We start from the raw sequence: 23,888 nt of genomic DNA, 5'->3' as shown, positions 1-23,888 counted from the left end.
TCTATTAATTTTTCTTTCATTATTTATCCACAATTTTTTGCCTTTTTTCTATAATTTCACTTGCAAAATATAACCACAGAATTATGCATAGAAGCTTTGTTTTCTATCTTTTGTAGCTGCAAAAATTGTAGGGAAAACCAGTCAGCTTCCTGAAACAGCAGTCCGTCTAGGGCAGTCTCTCTGAGAAGTGTAAAATACTCGGTTATTTCACTAGAGTTTTAAAATTTCCAGCTTGAAAGATGGCAGCTAGTTTTTGCTAAGATGACCATCAGTGGTATGGGTTCTTAGCAAGTGTGCATGTCCTGCATGTATTAACTTTCTGTGTAGTTCTTACGACAATTTCCTATGAAAGGAAATATGAGTCTGAGAACTTTGACAAATGACAAGTGTAAATGTTTAATGACTTCATAAATTGAAACCTTCTGTGCAGTACATTCATTCTGGCTACTGATTTTAAAATTTAACAATGTATTAAATTTGGTGAAAATCTATTGTTTATTCTCAAATTATTTGCCCATAATGTTCAGCATGAAGAAAAATAGTATCTATTTTTACTGTAATGTTAGAATCCTGGCTTCTCTGGAGTACACAGGCTCTTGCCTACTCCTTTATTATTCAGTTCTTCAGTTTGCATTTAGCTTCTGTGTAATTGATAAGTAAGTAGGGGAGATTGTAGTCCCCTTTTCAGCCCACGGCAAACCACCTTACCAGATCTTCTGGCCATATCTTCCCCTGTCTCTTTCTTTAGATCAAAAGGCCCTTTTGGCAAGGTTCGAACTGGCCCTGGTCGGGGTCGGAAGCGCAAGATCGCTCTGTCCAGCCAGTCACCATCATCAGAAGGAGGATACCTGGAGCAGACAGATGTCTTGGACTTCTGCAGAGATGGCAGCACCACCTTGAAGTTTAACAAGAAAACCAAAGGGCTCATAGATGGCCTTACCAAGTTCTTCACTCCTTCCCCTGATGGAAGAAAAGCTCGAGGGGAGGTGGTAGACTATTCCCAGCAGTATAGGATCAGGAAAAAGGGTAACAGGAAATCCAGCACTTCAGAATGGCCCACAGGTAAAGATTTTTCACCCTGCCAGTGTAAGTATCCTCTACACCTAGAAAGTGTTCAAAGGCTTGGATGTTCAAGTACTTAGAATTATTAGAGGCTGGAAAGTTGGAGATGAAAGTTAACACTCAATGCAGTTATCTTTGGTGCTTTGAGGTGGAGTACCAGTTGGAAAAAGGAAGCAATCCTAGAGATCTTTGCCTCTCTATATATGATGGCAAGATGTGATGAGGGATTAAATTATTACTGTGAGATAATGTGTTCTTGGTAGTGAGGGGCTTGCAGATAGACCTAGGAAATGTGACATTATTTAGCACATTTTAAAGAAGTAATGTAGGGACTAGGTAATGAAAGTAAGAATAGCAGGGTAGAAGTATAAAATGGGAAACATAATTAAAACCAGTCAGACCCATGAGTTTCTCATCTATGGTAGAGGCTTCATTTTCTCAGCCAAAGAGGAGCCTGCTTAGTGCAGCTTGGCATCTTCGTGCTGGAGAGCATCCCTTCCTTTGAATGCAGTTCTGCTTTCCTTGGTTTTTTCCCTAGCTTAAGACATTCATCTACAACTGGACCTTAACTTAATCTCTGTATTCAGATCTTTACAGTCTTGTTTAATAGTTTTATAGCTTCAATTGATCTTAAGTAAGCAGTGGAAAATATTCCACAATAACATGCAAGATTTACAGCCTTGGAGTAGTTATGTGTATTAGCCTGGCTGGAGCAGGAAGAACAATAATCCATCTTAATGCTTTGGACATGATAGGAAGTATGTTGTGGGTTTTGTTTGTATTTTTGTCGAAGGCATGTTTCTTGAGTGATGCACATAAGTGTCCTGGTTTTGGCTACACCAGATACAGCATTTAAATAATTGTGAACCTTGTGTGTGAGAAACAGACATAGTGGTAAGCCATTTATCCAAAACTGTCTCGTTGTTACAAATGCCTTCATGATACTATGAGTAAGTAGTGAGTTTTTGACCTGGCTACATGTATGATGGTACTTCTTACATGTTCACAAATCCAGAACTGGTTCTTCCTTTGTGGTCCTAAACCTGAATAAAAAATCCCTTCAAAAAACTTGGCACACTGTCTGAGTAGAGTTAGAAGATGTTTGTCACTGCACAAAAAAGAAAATACTTCTTTGAATACAATTTGCTCTCTCATTTACAGACAATCATGATGGCTGGGATGGAAAACAGGAAAATGAGGAGCGTTTTTTTGGGAGCCAGGATGTCTTAACTGAAAAAGACATGGAGTTGTTTAGAGATATTCAGGAACAAGCACTGCAGGTAAAGTTAAATTTTCAGTGTCTGGCAGTACGTACCAAATATTTAAAATAAATTTAAACCCAAAAAACCCACCCCAACCCAACAACAAAAACCAGCAAGAAATACAGCCTCCTGATGACTCAGTCTGTCATGCAAACTAATGCGCTTATACTTGAGTAATTAATTTTAAAATATTATATTTTCTGGGTTTTTTTTCTGCTAGTAAATAATTTGAGGTTTTTCTTTTAAGTCTTCTGCACTCTTAATAAACAGGTAGCTGTACCCTGGGTGTTGTTTTGGTAGATACTACATTCACAGTAGTACTTACAGTCTTCAAGCTGGGAAGACACCAATGTGCTATTTTAGATACTTGAACATTCTAGATCTTAACCTCAGGAACAGTTCACGTCTTCTTGTTTTTGGCTGTTGAAATAACAAGAGATAAAATAGCAATTAAACTGAAAAAAGATTGTATTAAATTTTGCTGTGTGCTCTTTTGTATGTAAAATTATGACATGCAACAGCATGAGAGATATTGGAGGAATGTGAGTGGTTACTGATCCTTCCTCTTTGTGAATCACATGCTTGTTTAAAGTGTGACTGGTACTAGTTTTTAGTGTCAGAAAGCAACATCTGCATTTTCCTTCTCTGTGTGTTTGAGTAGGATGGACTGTGTAAATAAGAATGTTCATCTTAGCTTCCAAGTCTTTCACTTGGAAATTCACAAAAACTTTTTTTTCCCCCTTGCATAGAAAGTAGGGGTGACTGGGCCTCCTGATCCACAAGTCCGGTGCCCTTCTGTCATCGAATTTGGCAAGTATGAAATCCAGACCTGGTACTCATCTCCATATCCACAGGAATACTCCAGGTACGGCTGAACATTCTTTTCCTTTGTTGTTCTTCAGTGTTTATGGGGAAGCTGTACTCCAGCAGGCCTAGACATCTTAAGAAGATTCTGTCTAAATATAGGACAGAAGCAAAGTACACATAATCCAGATACTTTTCATGGCAATTAATAGACATCTTGAGGTCTTTTTAGGCTGAGTAAAAAAGTTGATAAGCTCTTTGCAACAACCTGCATATGCTGTGAGCATTCGAGCTGCTGCAGTCAGGCAGAGCAACCACAGCTCTCTCAGCCTTCCCTCAGAGGAGAGGTGTTTCAGCCTTGGGTCATTTCTGTAGTCATCCTCTGCATTCGCTCTAACAAGTCCATGTTGCGTGGGTCTGCTCCTCCAGCCTGTCTGAGTCCCTCTGGATGCCATCCCTTCCCTCAGTGAATCAACTGCATCAGTTCTCATGATAAAAAACAATACATTTGTTTAGGGAATAAGAGGCTAACTGTGTATGAAAAAAATGTGTTAGAAATGGCTGTATACTACTTATGAAGTTGAAAGGGAGCAATAAATAGAAATTTCACAGGAATTACTTTGATGTATTATCTTTGTGCTGTATGTAGTTTAACACTGCTAAAGAAGAAATGTTAAATGTTACGTGTTTTGGCATTGAAGAATTGTTCTGCTGTGATACACATAGAGGGCCATAGGTAGAGAGAAAATTAAATAGAACTCTATTCCATCATTTAATGAGAGCATTTGGGCTGCCATGAGGAATTCCTCTAGCTCTGCCAAAGGCATTGAAGGTAACTGAAAATATTTTTGCTGCCCAAGATATAGAGTATGTGAATGGAGTTAAATCACAACAGTTTCACGACACTTTAACTCAGGTTGTTCACGTGAGTGTAGTATGTAAAATGATTTTACAGCAAGCAGCTAGAAGGTGTTGTGACCCATTGTTCAGGGTCTGTTACGAGGAGGAAGGCAGAGAATAGGAACTATTTCTGTAATCCATCCTCCTGTCACTACTGCAAGAGTAGGTTTTTTTTTTTGCTATTTTTCAAGGCTTTTAATTGATGCATGTATGTCTTCTGACATAATGTAAAAGTAATTTTGCAGAACATTAAGTACATTTTTAATATACATTTGTGACAGAATAAGTGACGTGACTTTAAGTATTGTAAGTATTTTGGTCTGATTAGCACATATACAAGGTATGTATATATTTGGTTTGTTTTCATTGACTTATCTCTGCAGAAGTAAGGAATTTTGTACAAAAGTCTGTATCTTCACTCTTTTGATCTTTCTTTATCTTTGCTTACAGGCTACCCAAGTTGTACCTCTGTGAATTCTGTCTAAAGTATATGAAAAGCAGAACTATTCTCCAACAGCACATGAAAAAATGTGGCTGGTTTCACCCTCCAGCTAATGAAATCTACAGAAAAAACAATATTTCAGTATTTGAGGTAAGTTAGAAAAGTAAGCCGCTCACTTTTATCTATAAAGTAGGGACTTTAGCACCCAGACGTGTGATATGTTTCCCATAGCACTAAACATGTTCATTCTTTAAGGATTCAGTTGCTAAGAGTGAAGAGCTACAGTGGGAGCTGACCTCATGCGTAGATTATTCATAAATAAAACATATGAGAAGGCACATTTTTAAAAAATGTTTTTTCTTTTTTTCACTTTTGTAAAATTAATTTTAACTTCTCTCTTAAGGTAGTGAATGTAGCAGTGCCTTGGCCTTGGCTTTTATGCTGTCTTTTGAGACTCTACCTGACAGAGAAGTCTTCTCATGTTAGACGTTTCAAATGTACAGGGATAAGAGATGAAGCATGTCCTTGCATGACAGCAAATGGAGTGACAAAACTTTTACTCATTTCTGTAAGGTTGATGGCAATGTCAGCACTATCTACTGCCAGAATTTGTGCTTGTTAGCCAAGCTCTTCCTGGACCATAAGACTCTCTATTATGATGTGGAGCCATTTCTCTTCTACGTGCTGACACAGAATGATGTCAAGGGCTGTCACCTTGTTGGCTACTTTTCCAAGGCAAGTATTTAAGCATTTCAGGCTTGAAACTGCATTTGGTGTGGTGAGAAATGTTGCTTCAGTGTCTTTACATCATTGTAATTTAGACCCTTGCATTTTCTGTAATACATGATATAATATAGATCTAGACCTTTGTTGCAACCAGATTTTACTTATATTTGGAGACTACCAACTAATAAAACCAAATTTCCTGATAACGTTGAATGCACGGTACAGCAGCTAGTAGCTAAAAAAAAAACCCTCTTCAAATTACTTCCTACTTGTGGTGGTGATAGGCAGTACTATTTGTGAGATAATGTTACTAAGTAGTAGTCTTTGTTGTATCTAAGCAGAAGGTGGTAGTTAAGTCAAGGTTTCATTCTTTCTGGTTTTCTTAACTGAAATTATGGTAATAGAATTGTAATATAATTCCTCTTAAAGTCTTTCCTTGGCTCATGTACATTGTTGTTCCTAAGAAACTTTGTGGCTTTCTGTCCCAGTTTGTGCTATAGAAGTAATAAGGGATGTGTGCTGAACACCACCTACTATTTCTCACTGGTATTACTATTGTTGTTACTGCTGTTGTTATTATTTAAAATTATTTGCTGCTCTTTTTCCCCCAACAGGAAAAACACTGCCAACAGAAGTACAATGTGTCCTGTATAATGATTCTTCCACAATACCAGCGTAAGGGCTATGGCAGGTTCCTAATTGACTTCAGTAAGGACCTTTTCTTGTTCATTTTTTTTAGTCTTTGCTTTTTAATATTTTAAAGAAAGGCTTAACTATGGAAGAGGATATTTTTCAAATGAAAAAAACATCTTGGAACAAAAGATTCTAAAGTTCACAAAATCATCTGAACTTCACAATTCTTACTGTTGGAAGTCTTCAATTTTAAAGGAAAAATCATAATTTCCCCACCTAATTCTTATATTTCCCGTGTAAGCAGTTTATGGTAGAAATAATAGTCATGTCAGGATAGTGTTTTTTATCAGAGGCTTACTTTGTTCATGTAGTATTTTCTACAGAAAGTCAGTGCTAAAACTGCACATCTGTTGAAACCTTCAGCAGCTTGATTAAGTGAGTGAGTATCTTAAGCAAAAGGTAGGGTCATAGTTTGGTTTTAATTTAGCTTTGAGAGCACCAAACTAGATATTCTTAGACTCCCGAATACTCAGGCTGTGTAATGCAGGCCTAGTATAGTTTCTAGGTAAGCAATTGCTGCCATCTCGTGGCCTTGCCCATAGTCGAGGTCTGATGGCAATGCAGTTTAGAAATCTCATGTTCTGTCAGTGAATAACAGGAGTTTAAAAAAAAAAAAAAAAAGGCATAACCAGATAATTCAGTGTATCCTTAAAATGTTATCATTTATATCTTTTAGGCAGCAGTCAGCTGCTTTCTGGAAAAATGCCTTTGTAGAACTTGGGGTGGAAACACAAGCTATATATGCTAATTAAAAAAATAATTTATTGTATATCTTTAGGCTATTTGCTTTCAAAGCGTGAGGGTCAAGCAGGATCACCAGAGAAGCCCCTGTCAGACCTGGGGCGCCTCTCATATATGGCTTATTGGAAAAGTGTAATATTGGAGTGCCTTTATCATCAACGTGACAAGCAGTTAAGCATCAAGAAATTGAGCAAGCTAACTGGAATCTGCCCTCAAGATATCACTTCAACTCTGCATCACCTACGAATGCTCGACTTCCGTAGTGATCAGTGAGTACAGCAGTCCTGTTGTATTTCCAAATAGCTTCAGATGTATTTAAATGAAATTTAATGGTGTTTGCAGACAAGTCACTTTCAATAAGCTTTATTTTATTTAAGTGTCCAAACACTGGCTGCAGAGATTTATAATGTTAATGTGTGATGCAAGAATGGTTCAGTGCCTGTTCCCCAAATGGCATGCCCCTTGCCCATTTAACACACAGTAAACGTGGTACTCTGCAGCTGAATGTTACACATGGAAGGATATTACTTTTGCCATTAACAAGAGGTGGAAAGAATTTAACTACATTTTCTCTGTTTTAAGATGCTTTTCTTTGGTAGTCTGAAGGTACTGCAAATTGCACAATATTAATGAGCTTTCTGTCCTTTCTTAAGTTATTCGTGGCAGAACTGATTGAGAGTACACAGCTTTTTCCTGTAATATATCTGTTTCACGTGACAACATATACAATATGTAGCTGTGGTTAATCTGAGTGTTATTACTGTTTAGATTTGTGATCATTCGTCGGGAGAAACTTATCCAGGAACATATGGCAAAGCTTAGAACTCATGTCCGACCAATAAATGTAGATGCAGAATGTCTGCGTTGGACACCTGTTATAGTTTCCAACTCAGTTGTCTCTGAAGATGAAGAAGAGGAAACAGAGGATGGGGAAAATGAAGAGCAACAACAGCAGAAAGAAAAGGATTCAGAGACAAGTGTAAGAGTGCATCTGTTACTTCTGTGTGGTTGTAGTTTAAATGTGGAGTCTTGCTGCAACAATTGGAAATGCCAAGCTGGAGCATTTGGCATAATTGTAAAAAGCAATGCAGTCATGATTAGTTTATGGATGCTTACAGTTTCAGATTAGAAACTAAAAAATAAGGAAAACATTGAGGCATAGTCTAGAGAAAGGTTAAAGATTATCTCTGAAAAGAGTAAAAAGGCTCTCTCTAACCTTAATGATTTTTGCAGTATGTGTTGGGGGGGAAGTGTTAAACCCCCCCCCCCCAAAAAACAAACCACAAAAAAACCAAAACAACAATCAATGAAACCTGCCTCTCACTCTCAAGCAACCTGTTTTCTCTTCAAATTATTGAAATGGATTTAAATTTGAAGTACCCTGAATTTATCTAAGTGACAAATAGCATAAATGGAAATAAATCAACAGAAACTTAGCATTTTTCACCAAAGATTTTTGCTCTGTACTTTTGCAAAACCACTAAGAGCTTTAGAATTACTGCCCACTGAGTGGTGAAGGGTTCTGAAATCTAGGCTGCTGTCCTAGAAGGGTTGCACTCTCACATCAGGTGATGATCACTGACTAGAATACTAAGAGGCAAATTAGGTGCTGTTACTGTATTTATATTAAACTAATTGTGCATTATAATGGCAAAATAGCTTCAAGTTTGTCTCAATGTTTTCTAAAAAATTACACAAATACTGTGTTTGAACACTGCAAGATGATGTCTGCTCCAGCAGGCTACTGGATGGCTGCTGCTGACTGAAGTCACTTCCTGAGGAGCTAATTGAGGTACATTGTCCCCTGGGAGGAAAGGAGTAGCAGATAGCACTATTAGTATCTTGTAAAGGTCAATTATTTTGTTATTCCCAGATTCTTGGAAGTCATTCTTGTTGAATTTTTCTGACTTCTTTCTCAAAAGCTGCTATGGAATCAAATTCAGAACAAGCATGCATGCTTAAACAGGAAGTGTGAAATCTTGTTTGTTTTTATTTAAATCAGGTGGTAAAATCTGTGTCATGGGAGAAGAAAGAGCAAGAGCCTTACTCACCTACAGAGAGTGAAAAAAAGCCAGACGTTGCTCCAGCCAATTCTGCACGGCCCAACAAGCACATTTTTCCCCTGGATAGTCTTCCTGCAAACAGTCAGCCGTCACGAAGAGGTCGATGGAACCGCAAGGGCAAGAAACTCCGGGAGCCCTTTTGTGAGGAGCCAGGATTGCCCATGGGGGACAAAGCAGCAGTTCCCAGTGGGCGATGCAGTGAGTGTGAGGAGAAATCGGCAGCCACACAAGGCCGTTGCAGTGACTGTGAGGAGAAGTCAGCAGCCTTGCAAGGAAGATGTGGTGAATGTGAGGAGAAGTCTCCAACCCCAAGAGGCCGTTATGCAGAAGAAGAGGAGAAATCTGCAGTTTCCCAAGGACAGTATGGCAAAGGTGAAAAGTCTCCAATTCCCCATCGGCGTTACAGCGAAGGTATGGAAAGGTGGAGAGGGCAGTTGAAAAAGAACACGGAGCCACTGAAGTGCAGATTCCAGGAGGACTGTGACAGGCTACCCCGCCGCTACAGCGATAGCGACAGGGCACTTTTGAGGTGCTTTAGTGAGAGTAGTGAAGAGGAAGATGATGAGCCTGTGAGTCCTCGGTCAAGCTCTCCACCTGTTCTCACAAAGCCAACATTAAAACGAAAGGTGTGTGCCTTATTTCTTGTTTCTGACTAAATCATGCAGTCTGTTTTGTCAGTACATTGGTTCTTCCTGAAGGATTGTGCAATTTGTGAGGTATGTATTAAGCAAACAGCATCTGGTCAGTGTTCCAGGACCCTGTCTGGATGGTACTTTCTGCTACCTTTTTGTGGTGGTGGTTTTTGTTGAATCAGAGGTAGGGGTTTATTTGGTTGGGTTGCTTTTTTTTGTGGTTTTGGTTTGTTCTTTTGTTTGTTTTGCTGCTGGTTTTGTTTGGTTTTTTTATCTTAGTTTAATTCTAACTTCTGTCTTCTGCTTTTGGTTTTTCCAACTTGGTACTAAATTTCTACTCAGATATGCAAAATAGAAATAGATGTGGTCCTACTTTTGAAATAAGCTTGAAATGCACAAACGCTATCTAAACAACTAAAATCATAGCATAAAGTCTTTGGAATTATTTACTCTAAAGGTGTGAATTCTGTCAACGTGACCAAGGAAATTCTCTCTTTGTGGGATGCTGCACTAAAAAGTTCTCTTCTATATCATCTTTGCAGCTTGTTTAAACTATTCACATCTATGTCATAGCGTCTCTGAACTTCCAGCTGTTATGGATGGTCTGGGAGCTTCATCTATTTAAATGCTTTTTACTGCACACGATAAAATGTCTTCTCTCACCTTCCATTTCAGAAACCAATTCTTCATCGGAAGAGGCGCGTCCGCAAACGTAAGCACCACAACAGCAGTGTTGTTACTGAAACAATCTCAGAAACCACAGAAGTGCTGGATGAACCATTTGAGGACTCAGACTCTGAACGACCAATGCCCCGATTAGAGCCTACGTATGAGATTGAGGAGGAGGAAGAGGAGGAGGAGGATGAAGAGGAGGAGAATGAACTTTTGCCCAGTGGATACTTTCGGCACTTAGCCCCACAAGACACACTCAGGCATAGGCCCTCTTCTAAGAGGAAGTCCAAAGATGAGGAGTCTGATGACACTAATGGTATGTGTGGTGGTATGCTGTTGAAAGTTTGATATAGTGTGTCAGTATCAGATGATACCAGCTCATCATGGAACAAGCTGCTTGCCTTGTCTTGTACTTCTAGCCAAAATGTAGGCTTAGGCATAAATTGCCAGTCAAACCAGCCTCAAACATTCCCAGGTCCTATGACAATGCTTTTAACTATTTTATTAGCAATGACCTGAGCACAGGGTATTCTTTTGATTTGGCTTTCCTGGTGGAATTGATATCTGTAATTGTGGAAGAACCTATGCAGCAGGACCACTTACGAAAATAAAACAAATTAATTGGAGAGCACTCAGTTTGCCATAACAAAAAGAAATAATAAATGGTCTCTTTTGAGATCCTGTTCTTCATCACAGTGCATGTCCTGCCTCTTAGCTTCTCATATCTCTTTAAAATTCTCTGAACCTTCAGTTCATAATAGAAAATTGTTTAGAACCAGTTACTTAGAGTGCACTGACCTTTCAAAAGAAACCTCTGTCATTCAGATGCTCCATTCACTCTGGCTGTTACCTATTCTGTTCTTTTGATGGTCTGACCTTTTAATGCAGGAAGACTGTAATGCTCTTAGAGAAAATACAGTGTATTTTCAATTCCCTAAACATGTTAGCCCACAGGGATAATCCATCATAAACAGCTGGCCTTTTTTTTATAAAAAATTAAGCTGCATGGAGGAGGGCAGCCCTGCCTTATGAAAATTCAGATATATGGTATTGCAGTCATACTCAGTTCATATTTAGACTATTTTAATCATAAGTATGAGTTAGGAAAGTTTATAGGAAGCTTAGATTTTTTTTGAAAGTTTTCCCATCACTACAGAAACCTGCTTGTAATCCCACCCCACTTTTTTAAATTTTTTTTTGTTAAACTTGCTAACTAAAGGGTGGTTTGGATTAGATTGTTCCCTGATAACTTAATCTCTAGCTGAGGCAATGCAGTGAAATTGTTTTATGATTTTCCTGAAACATAACATTGCAGTCTCTTAAATTTGGTGTCTGATGAGAATTGGAATTGGTTCTGATTGCTGTCAGGGATACAGTGAGAACAGATAGCATGGGGTGGTGGATTGAGGCCAGTTTTTAATGAGGGTGAAGCTTTCTGGAAGACAGAGCGTGTTCTGTGGTGTAGAAAACAAATAAAGCTCATCTCTTTATGTTTTACCAGTTCTGTGCAACTTGATTAGTGTTTTGTGGGGGAAGATGGAGCTCTGTAGTAGGCTGGGCTGTATTATTTTGCTTTTCCTAGTTCTACCTGTAAGTTCTGTGAATTTGAATACTGTAAGGATCTTCTTTTCAAGCTTGTGTGCACTCTGACGTTTAAGTGCAACTGAATGGGTGTGTACGTATGTTTTTCAGTATCCTAAAAAATGATGCACGTGAAATCTTGCGTTGTCATCAAATCTATATTCTTTTGCAATTTACATGGTAAAAAAAGGGTGAAATTTATTTTATATCCATATAGTGGGATTACCCACCTAATTACAGGGTCATCAGGGTAGGATGACTGGCTTATTACTCAGTATAAGGTTCAGGGAGGATTATTTGCTCAATACAAATGAACACTAGTATGTGAAAAAAGTATTTGTCAGACTATTTATAAGACTACAGTTTGGTTAATAAGGGTAGTTGATGTTACCTCAGTAGTGTTTTGAGAGGTATTTGATAGGTTCAAAACAAAATTTATTCAGGGAATGCCTAACAGTATTCAGTAAGTTCTCAGTAAATGAACATATTCCTTTCTGGCTGTTTAAGCTCTGAACCTATCCTGGTGTTTGGAAGGTCACTGAAATGCAGGAACTTCCTTAATCAACTGAAAAGTCAGATGAGAGAGAAATTCAGCTTCCTTTTAACAAGCACTTAGATTTAAAGAAAAATAAAATAGCCAAATTCAGTCATGTGAATCTGCTGACATTTAAAAACATAAGCCATGAAAAAAACTGGAAATACTTCCATTCTTCAGCAGATGCATAAAATACAGATCTAAATTGAAACATGCTTTTATTCCAACTTCACAGTTTCTCTACACTGGAACATTTTCATTTGTGAACATACTGTATAAATAAAATCTGTAAAGGGTGCTGAGTCTTTCCAGGACTTTTATAGTGTAGTCCAGTGTTTAATTTGAATTTTTTATTAAAGGCTCAGAGCTTTGACCATGCAAAATCTTGAAAGCACTGGTGTTCTTTGAATATCTGCAGTGTGATTGCTAAGAATCAGACCTTGATGCTTCTTGTTACCCTACACAATAAGTCTTTAGGCTAGTATTAATACACAAAGTTGATAAACACGATGGGAATGCTTGGGAAAGCTTCCGTGAATGCTTCAGTCAAACAAAAATGCCTGAACAGTATCTTTCAATTTGTGTTTTCAGGTAACCCAACTTTGAAACCATTATCTATGCTGAGAAAATGTGAAGCAAAGGATTCTTCACTCGAGCCAGATACTTCTACACCCATGAAAAAGAAGAAAGGATGGCCAAAAGGGAAAAGCCGAAAACCAGTCCACTGGAAGAAGAGACCTGGTCGAAAACCAGGTTTTAAACTGAACCGGGAAAAGGAGCCACCATCAGTTCAGGATGATGGAGTTGATGCAGTGGTAGCTAATTCAAAACCGGGGCGTAAGCCCAAAATTTCAGATGAAGAAGAAGGTGTTGAGCAGAAAGAAGAGCAGCCTCTTACTGAGGAAAGGAAAGAGGAAGATGTGAATATGGAAGCAGAAGAGGTAGGAGAGGGAGAAGAGGAAGATGTAGCCAGCAGTGAAGTAAGAGCTATTTCTCCTGTGGACAGCAACAGCAGTCCAGTGCCAGAAGTAAAAGAGCCTGAGATAGAAGAGGAGGTAGAGGAAAAGCCACGGGTTTTAGAAGAGCAAAGGCAATCAGAAGAAGAACAGCAAGAACTAGACGAACCTGAACATGACCATGAGGAAGAAGAGGAAGTTACAGTAGTGGCAAATCAAAATGAAGATCATGATGCTGATGATGAAGATGACGGTCATCTGCAGTCTGTGAAGAAAAAAGAATTGGAGGAACAGCCAGTTAGAGAAGGGGTGAAGGAGGAGCCTCAGGTACAAGAATGTTTTTTAGAAACAAGCATACCAAACAGTAGAGAAGATACAAAAGAAAAAGATGAAGCAGAGGCAGATTCTGAGGAAGAGCAGGCTTCCAATGAGACATCAGTGGGCTCAGAGCACGTCCCTGGGTCTGAAGATGATCACGAAGAAGAGCAAAGTAATAAAGAAGGGTTAACTGAACTAAAGGAAGAGGAAATTTCTCATAGTGAACTAGATCTTGAAACTGTTCAAGCAGTCCAGTCCTTGACACAGGAGGAAAGCAACGAGCATGATGTAGCCTACCAGGACTGTGAAGAAACTCTTGCAGCTTGTCAAACTTTGCAGAGTTACACCCAGACTGAGGAGGATCCTCAGATATCAATGGTTGAAGATTGCCAGGCCTCAGAACACAACAGTCCAATATCTTCTGTTCAGTCCCACCCCAGTCAGTCTGTACGTTCTGTCAGCAGCCCAAATGTGCCTGCTCTGGAGAGCAGTTACACCCAGATAAGTCCTGAACAAGGATCCCTGTCCGCACCCTCTATGCAGAACATGGAGACCAGCCCCATGATGGATGTGCCTTCAGTATCGGACCACTCTCAGCAGGTGGTGGATAGTGGCTTCAGTGACCTTGGCAGCATTGAGAGCACTACAGAGAACTACGAAAATCCCAGCAGCTATGATTCCACTATGGGAGGCAGCATTTGTGGAAATAACTCTTCCCAGAGCAGCTGTTCATATGGAGGACTGTCCTCTTCTAGCAGCCTCACTCAGAACAGCTGTGTTGTCACTCAGCAAATGGCAAACATTGGCAGCAGTTGCAGCATGATGCAGCAAAACAGTGTCCAGCCTGCAGCAAACTGCAGTATCAAGTCACCTCAGAGCTGTGTGGTAGAAAGGCCTCCAAGTAACCAGCAACCAACAACACAGCCACAGCAGCAACAGCCTCAGTCACAGCAGCCACAACCCCCACCTCCACCCCAGCAGCAACCTCCGCTGTCTCAGTGTAGCATGAACAACAGCTTCACCCCAGCACCTATGATCATGGAAATACCTGAATCAGGAAGCACTGGTAACATAAGTATCTATGAGAGAATTCCGGGGGATTTTGGTGCTGGGAGCTATTCACAACCATCAGCCACATTCAGCTTAGCCAAGTTGCAGCAGCTGACAAACACCATTATGGACCCTCATGCCATGCCTTATAGCCATTCTCCTGCTGTGACGTCCTATGCAACCAGCGTTTCTCTGTCCAATACAGGACTGGCTCAGCTCGCTCCCTCTCACCCATTGGCAGGGACAGCACAAGCACAAGCCACTATGACGCCCCCACCAAACCTGGCGTCCACCACCATGAACCTCACGTCGCCTCTGCTCCAGTGCAACATGCCTGCCACCAACATCGGCATCCCGCACACGCAGAGGCTGCAGGGGCAGATGCCAGTCAAGGGGCACATCTCCATTCGCTCCAAGTCCGCCCCGTTGCCCTCTGCACCCGCACACCAGCAGCAGCTCTACGGCCGCAGCCCACCTGCAGTCGCCATGCAGGCTGGTCCTCGCGCCTTGGCTGTTCAACGGGGCATGAACATGGGAGTCAACCTAATGCCAACCACGCCCTACAACGTTAACTCCATGAATATGAACACCCTGAATGCCATGAACAGCTACAGGATGACACAGCCCATGATGAACAGCAGTTACCATAGTAACCCTGCCTACATGAACCAGACAGCACAGTATCCTATGCAGATGCAGATGGGAATGATGGGGAGCCAGGCCTATACCCAGCAGCCTATGCAGCCAAATCCTCATGGAAACATGATGTATACTGGCCCCTCCCATCACAGCTACATGAATGCTGCTGGGGTACCCAAGCAGTCTCTCAATGGACCATACATGAGAAGATGAGCAAGATGAACTTGCATCCTAAAAACTGAAATATATATAAATAAAGGAACCTTTTATACTGACGAACCAGAGAAAATGGACCTTTTTCCAGTTAAAATATTGCTGTAGATTTAGAGGGATTTTCTTTGGTTTATTTTATTTTTTAGGAAGCCTGGTCTTTATTTTTTGGATTTTTGTTTTGTGTTTTTATTTTCTTCACAATCCTGAAACAATTTACAGCTAAAATCATTTACAGATATTTTTTAGAGGGGAGAACATGCACAAAATCTTTTCATAATTTAAAAAGAGCCTTACTTTGCTGACAACGTGGACAGAGTATGTGTACCAGTGAAATAATCTTTCTAAATTTTTTTTTTTTCAAATGTATGTCCTTCTACCTTGTGCCCCTCTGTATGCAGTTTCTACTGCTGCAGTCATGTAAAATGTTTGACATCTCAAAGAGTAACAACCCTTCTCTCTAAACCCCACCTGGTATTTCCTACTTCTAGCAGGAGGCACTTATTGCGGGACTTCGGAAGGGGACACAGAGGAAAAATGAAGCTCTTTATTTCTGCAAGTCAGGACAAATTTTTAATCTTTAATCTTCCCTGACACCCTCACCCTCAGTAAAATTTGGAGTTACGTGTAAACAATAAACTATTCACATTGGTGTTTTTGTAGATGAGTTAATTGAAATTGTATGTTTTATGCTGAAAATATAATGTAACTTTGAAATGATCCCATTCACCACCCAGACATGCATGTGCACACCCATGTGCATGCATGCACACGTTCTGTCACTCTGAACTACTGAAGCATCTCAAGAGAGAACTGTTCGTATCCCCTACGCAGTCACGAGGAGGATGGGGTGGTTAGTGGTCGGTTAGGAGAAGAAAATGGTCGTAGGCTCTTCTGTTGAACTGCAACTCAGCCACAACTCTGAGATCCCAAACTCTGCTTTAGTATGTACTTTGGAATGCTGACAGTCTTGGTTCTGAGCCTTTGGGTCAGGCTGAGCTCAAAAGCAGGTGTTTCCAGTGGTCTGCCTCTTAATCTCTTTACTTAGGTGATTTTGGAAGATGAAGTGTATGTTTTCAGTGACTTGATGAGAACCCTGTGGTGTCCTTGTCACGGCTTAGGAAGTTGCTGAATGTGCCGCTCTCTGGGGGACTCGGTGATGTTTTCCATGATTCTCTCACTATGTTTGAGACCCATTTTATAGGAATAGCCACACTTTTGATCTAGTGTGGGAAAAGAAGGGAATCGGCCTGTTTTACAGGAGTGAAACAGACCAAAGACCACAGTAGGATTCGGGCGGCAGGATTTTGCTGTTTCTTGCTGCATAATCCAATTTACATTATTTTTGGCTACACTGCTGGCATGTCACCCAATACAAAAAGGGACACCCTTTAATGTAAAGTTGTTTTTTTTTTTATTGTATATGAAGTAGAAATACAGACACATTAATAAGACTAATTTCTTTTGTTTTAAAACCAAAAGAGTAAAAGAAAGTTGGGGTTTCTTCAGATGCACTAAAATGGACTTTCCTCCAATAACTGCTAACCATAAAAGGCAGAATTCAAAGGACTTCCAGTTTTATTTCTGTTTAGTTTTGAGCATGTACAAGGCTGTGTAGGACCCCATTTCTGTATATACTATTCCAGTTCCAAATAACCCATGTAGAAAGCGCACTGTGCTGCCCTCTCCTTCCTAGATCTTCAGCTGTGTCACTGCTTCCTGGTTGCTGGGTGCGGGGGGCGGGGGGGGGCTCGGGGGGTGGGCAGGGGTCTGAGACAGGAGGAGAAGCTGTTGAAATGAGGGCTGTGAATTTAGTTTGTTTGCCGTTATGTTTGGTTTGGTTTTGTATGGTTTTTTTTATCAATTGGGCAGCTCCCTTTTCCACAAGCCTTTGTGACTGTAGAACTATTGTAGAAAAAAATGTTCTTTTCTATATATAAAAAGAAATTATCCAGCGCAGTAATATTGGTACCTACCATTTTTTCACTTCTGTTTAAAAAAAAAAATAAAAAAATATGTATTTTTAGCAAGATAACTTGGGTAATCTTCTAAAAGAAATTAAAAAAATTCTCACTGTTAGTGACTTTGATGCCTTTTAAAGATAAGAGCTTTTTCATTTCATTCCATCTTTAAAATTTTTTATCTTTGTTGTAGAATATTAAAAACTATTTTAAGAAAGATAAAAATTCTCTTTAAAGAGATCTCTAGAGTGTGTGAATAGGAGCTCCAGATGCCTCTAAAAGCCGCATGTACAAATGAAGCTGAGTCTATTCCTGTCTGTTTATATTTGCTTTTCCTGTTTTGTAACCTCTTTGTACTTTGTTCATGGTGACTTGTAAGCTAAGGGGAAGGGGTGCCTAGATGCCTTTGTAATTCTCCATGTCATACGCTCCTGGCTGGATGGTCTCCCTTCCTCTCCTTGTATGTAATATCACTTTTTTTTCCCCTTTCTAGCAAGTACTTTCAAAAGAACTCTGTACATTTTAACATAAAAAAATAAATTATGTTGAGCCATTTTGGATGTCAGTTGTGCGTGTGGATTTTTTTTTTTTCTTCCATTTAAGCAGTGAACTCTTGTCACTAATCCTTGGTCCTGGGAATAGGTTTCCATTATCTACAGCTTCTAATCAAAGAAATATTACAAATAATAAAAAAAATCTAAAGCTTCTCCAGAAATCATCATCTTTAAATTAATCTCTCTAAGGGCTGTCCAAAGCTTAAGCAAAGTGCGTTGGCTGGCTTTTGTCAGCTTCTGTTCATACAATCACTTGAGAGTTTTGAGTTGCACACTTTTTAAAAGCTGCAATGTGTTGGAAGCTTCTCCCCATCCCCAACTGTGCTCTTGTCTTTACAAATTAGCACTTTAAATAGAAGAACTAGAAATTCTAGCCAGCAAAGTTTACTCTGCAGTCACCAGCTTTGTGGTGCTCTCCCATGTTGTCTCTGTGCAGTTCTTTGCCAGCTCACAGCTTTCAAAACGCTAGATGGAAGCAAAGTTCTAGCCAGTGTGTGATTATTGCCAGTTTCCCTGTGATAAATGCTGTAGCAGTCAGGAGTTTGGCCTCCTTTGGCAATCCTGCCCATTGCTTCTGGAGCCTAACGATGGCCAGGCAGCAGCCTGGCAGGGAACTGTGGGGAGGGACCAAGTGGCAACAGGAATCCACCCAAGGCTCTTCTGCAGATGTGCTGTCACAAATACATCTTCAAATAAGCAAACTGTGTCATGGTAAAGAAATTAAAAGGACCACGAGAACTAGTACAATTGTTTTACACGCTTTTTGTAGCTCCAGTCCTTACCAAGAGGGAATGCAAGTTCATGTCAGGTGAGGATGATCCTGCATATTCTTTTAAGCTGATAGACTTTTCCTTGGGCTCATTATAGTTGTTTTATTAAGATACCTCAATTTTTTTATGAAACACAGCAAGATACAGAAGTTAAATCGTACAGGGATGCTCCTGGGTGATTTGTTCATTTATTCTCACAACAGTTTTTAGGTTATTCAGGTATGAAGGAGAGAGAAGGGGTGATCTGTGATTAAGGTTTTCACTACTGTAAGAACTCATTAATTACAGTGAGTACATCAGCAGTGTAACAGGCAAAAGTCCCTGGATCTCCCAAGATACACATCCTGTGTTTGCATGTGTGCGTGTTACTTCCCGTAGCTGGTGCTGGAGTTAAGTCTGAATTAACCATTCTGTGCCAGAAAGCTGTGTTCAATGGCTCATAGCTTACTTTTTATTTTATTAAGTAGTCCATTAAAGGAGGCTTTGGCACCATCCAGTAGCAAAGTTATAAGGCGGTGGTTGTCACCCCAGTGTGCCCTGGGGTGACATATTTAATTTATCATGATTTGAGGTAATTTCAGTTTTGCTTGTTATTTTCTGCCTACACTGAATTTAGCAGATTTGATTTTACCATTGAAACGTGCTCAGCTTGAATTGTTATCTAATAATGATACTGTTGGAGTAAATTTTTATTTATTACCAATTTCCAGAAACACCTCTAATTTTTTAGGATGCAATATGAGTTTTAAAAGTAAAATACCAACTGAAAACAGTTGCATGTCCTCCAGAAATTCAAAGTAGCTTTGACTTCCAGAATTAATGTGCTGAGCGATTAGACTAGAGTATAATTCTGCTGCTTTAGATAACTTTAGAATTTGAAATGGTCATGGTAAATCACTTCCAAAAAGCAACAGCATACAGTTATGTTCTAGTAAAATGCTTGTATCATAAACTGACAGGGCAATGCAAAGTCTATCTGATGCCCTGGCACCAAATGATGGCTACATATGCTGAGATTAAATGCTTTTCAAATTATTGAGATCTTTGCAATGCTGAATCATAAGCTGACAAACCAAGAGTGAGCAGGGCCAATGCTAATAGTAATTAAAATTAAACTTCTTGTGCATTTCTCAGTTCTTAAGGTAGTCAAAACTACTTTAAGAAGAAAAAGCAAATGTATAGATAGGAACATAATGATTTATAGCCACTTTCTAGGTTTGTGGGCCACGAACAAAAGTGTTTATGGAAATCTATAAACAAGATAATGGAAATGTAATTCCAGAGTTAAGTAGCTGGTAAACAGTAACTGCTACTTAAGAAATGCTTATTAAAAAACATTATTTGATCAAATAGGCTGCACTGTCCATAGCCTCTGCCTGTTGTTTTGTTGGTTGCTGTTTGTTTGTTTAAAAAAAACCACCACTGTTTCTATGGGTTAACTAGATGATCACCACATTTAGGAGTCTGGAGCAAGGAAGGTGACATCTTTTGTAGAATCTTCTCATACAAGCTATCAAATCATGCCATTAGAGAATGACTAAATAGAAGAGCATTTTTTTGTTTTGTATTTTTTTTGTTGGTTTTGTGTGTGTGCACATGGTTTTTTTGGGGTTTTTTTGCATGCAAGAGTTGCTAAGCTAGAACAGGGTGGAAATCAGACTGTTGAAGTGTGTCTTGAAGAACCTTCAGTACCTCACAGCATGGTGTGAACAGCTGCTGCTGCAGGCTTTGCATTGCCACAGCAAAATACCTTACTGTGGACACTGAGAGTTGTTCCATCTGCACTGTCGGATTTGCTCTAAATGAGTTAATGTGTGCACCAAAATGTTGGTTAGCAGATCTCAATATGAGAGTTTGAATGCAACCTACAGCAACATACATACAAACTACTGCATGGGAGACTAGTGGTATGGTTTTGAAAGAGGCTAACTGAAAGGAGAATGATCTTAAAGAGGTCTGACAGTTCTGAAAGCTCATCAGTGAGATAATGAAAAAAAATGCCAAAAAGAACAGAACCATCTTCATTAGGTTTCCAAGTCAGGGAGAGAGCTCCTTACTGACATCCTATCTCTGCAGCAATAGAGGAATGCAGACTGAGGCAGACTAAGTTTACAGCAGCTAAGGTGGGGCCTGCAGCATCTTTTATCTTCACAGCTTGTCAGCCAGAATAATTTACCTAAAAATAGCTGCCTGAAGTTGAGCTTTGAATGCAAAATCCTTTTGCCCCTAACAATCTCAGCAACTTCACCAAACATTGATCAGCACCTAAAGCAGGGCAGGACTCCAGCTACATGTTTAATCTCTTGAAACAGCTGCAATACCTTCTAGACAGTATTGGGAATTTGTTTCTGTGCTTCCTTATAGGAGGTTCTATTCTGGAGGACAGATCTGTATGTGGAAATGGCACATAATGACCTTGTTCTTTTTGTGTGATTATTTTCGTAAGGGTTCTCCCACCAGTATCTGTTTGTTCTCCCTGCCAAATACTTTACCCTGTGAACTCTTTGGAACCAGGGACTCTGTTTTCAGTATGTTTGTCATTTGTGTCACAATCCCAGTCTGTGACTGAGGTACCAGAGAGTTATCATATTACAAATAACCTGTTTTCAAGGGAAAAGAGAAATATGATGCTCTGTGCCAGATAATTATACAAGGTTCTTGAAAAATTTTTTTTTTACTAACACATTGGCTAGTATATGCACATGGTACCTTTCAGCTAAAGGAAAAGGTCTGTTTACTGAAATTAGAATCATAGAACCATTCAGGTTGTAAAAGACCCTTGGGATCACTGAGTCCAACCATCATCCCTACTCTACAAAGTTCTTCCCTAAACCATATCCTCCAACACCACATCCAAACGACCCTTAAACACATCCAGGGATGGTGACTCAACCACCTCCCTGGGCAGCCTATTCCAGTGTCTAACCACTCTGTGAAAATGTTTTTCCTAATGTCCAGTCTAAACCTACCCTGTTGCAGCTTGAAGCCATTCCCTCTTTTTCTGTCACTAATTACCTGTGAAAATACACCAGCACCAACCTCTCTACAATGACTTTTCAGGTAGTTGTAGAGACTGATGAGGTCTCCCCTCAGCCTCCGCTTTCTCAAACCAAACACTCCCAGCTCCTTCAAGTGTTTTTTATGAGTTTTTCTCTAGGCCCTTCACCAGCTTCGTTGCCCTCTTCTGTACTTGCTCCAGCTCCTCAATCTCTCTTGAATTGAGGTGCCCAAAACTGGACACAATACTCCAGGTATGATCTCACCAGTGCTGAGGACAGAGGGACAATCACCTCTCTCCTTCTGCTGGTCACACTATTTCTAATACAAGCCAGGAAGCCTTTGGCTTTCTTGGTCACCTGGGCACAGTACTGGCTCATATTCAGCCACTTGTCAATTGGAACCCCCAGGTCCTTTTCTGCCAGACACTTTCCAGCCACACTTCCCCAAGCCTGGAGCGTTGCCTGGGGTTGCCGTGGCCCAAGTGCAGGACCTGGCGCTTGGCCTTATTGAAGCCCAGACCATGAACATTAATCCAACAATCTTATATATCCAAGTCTCTCTGTAGAGCTTCCCTATCCTCATGCAGATCAACACTCGCACCTAGCTTGGTGTCATCTGCAAACTTACTGATAATATACTCTATGTCCTTATCAAGATCATCCATAAAGGTGTTAAATAGAAATGGTCCCAACACTGAGCCCTGAGAAACACCACTTCTGACTGACCCCAGCTGGATTGGACTCCACTGACCACCACTCTCTGGGCCTGACTGTCCAGCCAGTGCTTGGTCCAATAGATCATTTGCTCATCCAGGCCCTGAGCAGCCAGGTTTTTTTATGAGACTTCTATGGGGAACTGTGTCAAATGCTTTTTTGGAGGTCCAGATAGACAATATCCACAGCCTTTCCCTCATCCAATAGTCAGGTCATCAGGTTATAAAAGGAGGTCAGGTTAACCAGGCAGGACCTGCCTTTCGTAAACCCATGCTGACTGGGCCTGATCCCCTGGTTATCCTCTATATGTCTTCTAATAACACTCAAGATGATCTGCTCCATGACCTTTCCTGGTACTGAGGTCAGACTGACAGGTCTATAGTTTTCCAGATCCTCCTTTTTGCCTTTCTTATTGTGTTATTGAGTGTCATATTGGCTACCCTCCAGTCCATTGGGACCTCCTGTTAGCCAGGACTTCAGGTAAATAATGGAAAGTGGCCTGGTGATCACATCTGCCAGATCTTTCAACACCCTTGGATGTAACCCATCCAGCCCCAAGGACTTGTGTGTGCCTGAGTGGTGTTGTAGGTCTCTGACCACTTCCTCTTTCATTGTGATGACCTCATTCTGCATCCCCTCCCTGTCCTAGCTCATGTGGCTGTATATCTAACAAGCAGCTAGTTCCACTGCTAAAGGCTGAGGCAAAGTAGGTGTTGAACACCTCAGCCTTTTCCTCATCATTTCTTACTAAGATTCCCTTTGCATCCAATGAAGAATGGAGATTTTCCCTAATCCTCCTTTTGCTGTTAATGAACTTATAGAAACATTTTTTATTATCCCTAACAGCTGTAGCTAGTTTGAGCTCTAGCTGTGCTTTGGCTCTCCTAATTTTCACCCTGCATAGGTTCCCTTCATCTTTATAGACTTCATGAGTGTCCTGTTCCCTCTTCCAAAGGTTAGACTCCCTTTTTGTTCTTAAGGTCCAGCCAAAGGTCCCTATTTAGCCAGGCTGGTCTCCTACCCTGCCTCCTGTTTTTTCAGCACACAGGGACAGCCCGCTCCTGTGCCTTTAAGACTTCTTTCTGGAATTATGTCCAGCCTTCCTGGACTCCTTTATCCTTCAAGGCAGCCTCCCAAGGGACTTTGTCAATCAGTCTTCTGAGCAGGTCAAAGCTTGCCCTCTGGAAGTCTAAGCTGGCAGTTTTACTAATCCCTCTCCTTGTTTCTCCAATGATCAAAAACTCAATCATCTCATGATCACTGTGCCCTAGACAGCATCCAACTTTTACTTTCCTACAAGATCTTCCCTGTTCACCAGAAGCAGGTCCAGGAGGGCACCCTCCATGGCCAGCTCACTTACCAGCTGTGTGAGGAAGTTATCTTCCACACATTTCAGGAACCTCTTGGAATGTTCCCTCTCTGATGTGTTGTATTTCCAGCAGATGTCTGGGAGGTTAAAGTCCCCCATAAGAACAACAGCAAGTGCCAGGCTCAGGCATTCGCTGAAGCCAGAGATCTGCACGGCCTCACGTCCGCACGAAAACTCAAGCCTAAGTTCCCACATTCTTTCCCACTGCAGCTTTTGGTCGTGTTGTGACCATGAT

General features: G+C 40.5%; 1 protein-coding gene across 1 annotated transcript in view; it reads left to right on the top strand.

The window, feature by feature from the left end:
* Window positions 1-17,812, top strand: part of KAT6A (lysine acetyltransferase 6A) — a 32,781-nt gene extending 14,969 nt beyond the window's left edge. The window contains exons 8-18 of the mRNA XM_051640602.1: window positions 749-1,062; window positions 2,224-2,342; window positions 3,074-3,189; window positions 4,479-4,620; window positions 5,044-5,205; window positions 5,811-5,904; window positions 6,668-6,899; window positions 7,399-7,609; window positions 8,633-9,319; window positions 10,001-10,313; window positions 12,705-17,812. Of these exons, the coding sequence (XP_051496562.1) occupies window positions 749-1,062; window positions 2,224-2,342; window positions 3,074-3,189; window positions 4,479-4,620; window positions 5,044-5,205; window positions 5,811-5,904; window positions 6,668-6,899; window positions 7,399-7,609; window positions 8,633-9,319; window positions 10,001-10,313; window positions 12,705-15,289 (4,975 nt within the window). The 3' untranslated portion in view covers window positions 15,290-17,812. The remainder of the gene's footprint in view (window positions 1-748; window positions 1,063-2,223; window positions 2,343-3,073; window positions 3,190-4,478; window positions 4,621-5,043; window positions 5,206-5,810; window positions 5,905-6,667; window positions 6,900-7,398; window positions 7,610-8,632; window positions 9,320-10,000; window positions 10,314-12,704) is intronic.
* The last annotated feature ends 6,076 nt before the right edge of the window (window positions 17,813-23,888 follow it).

This window comes from Apus apus, chromosome 26 (assembly GCF_020740795.1).
Source record: "Apus apus isolate bApuApu2 chromosome 26, bApuApu2.pri.cur, whole genome shotgun sequence".
NCBI lineage: Eukaryota > Metazoa > Chordata > Aves > Apodiformes > Apodidae > Apus > Apus apus.
Note: the sequence above shows the minus strand (reverse complement) of the source record. Positions and strands in the feature narration are given on the sequence as shown.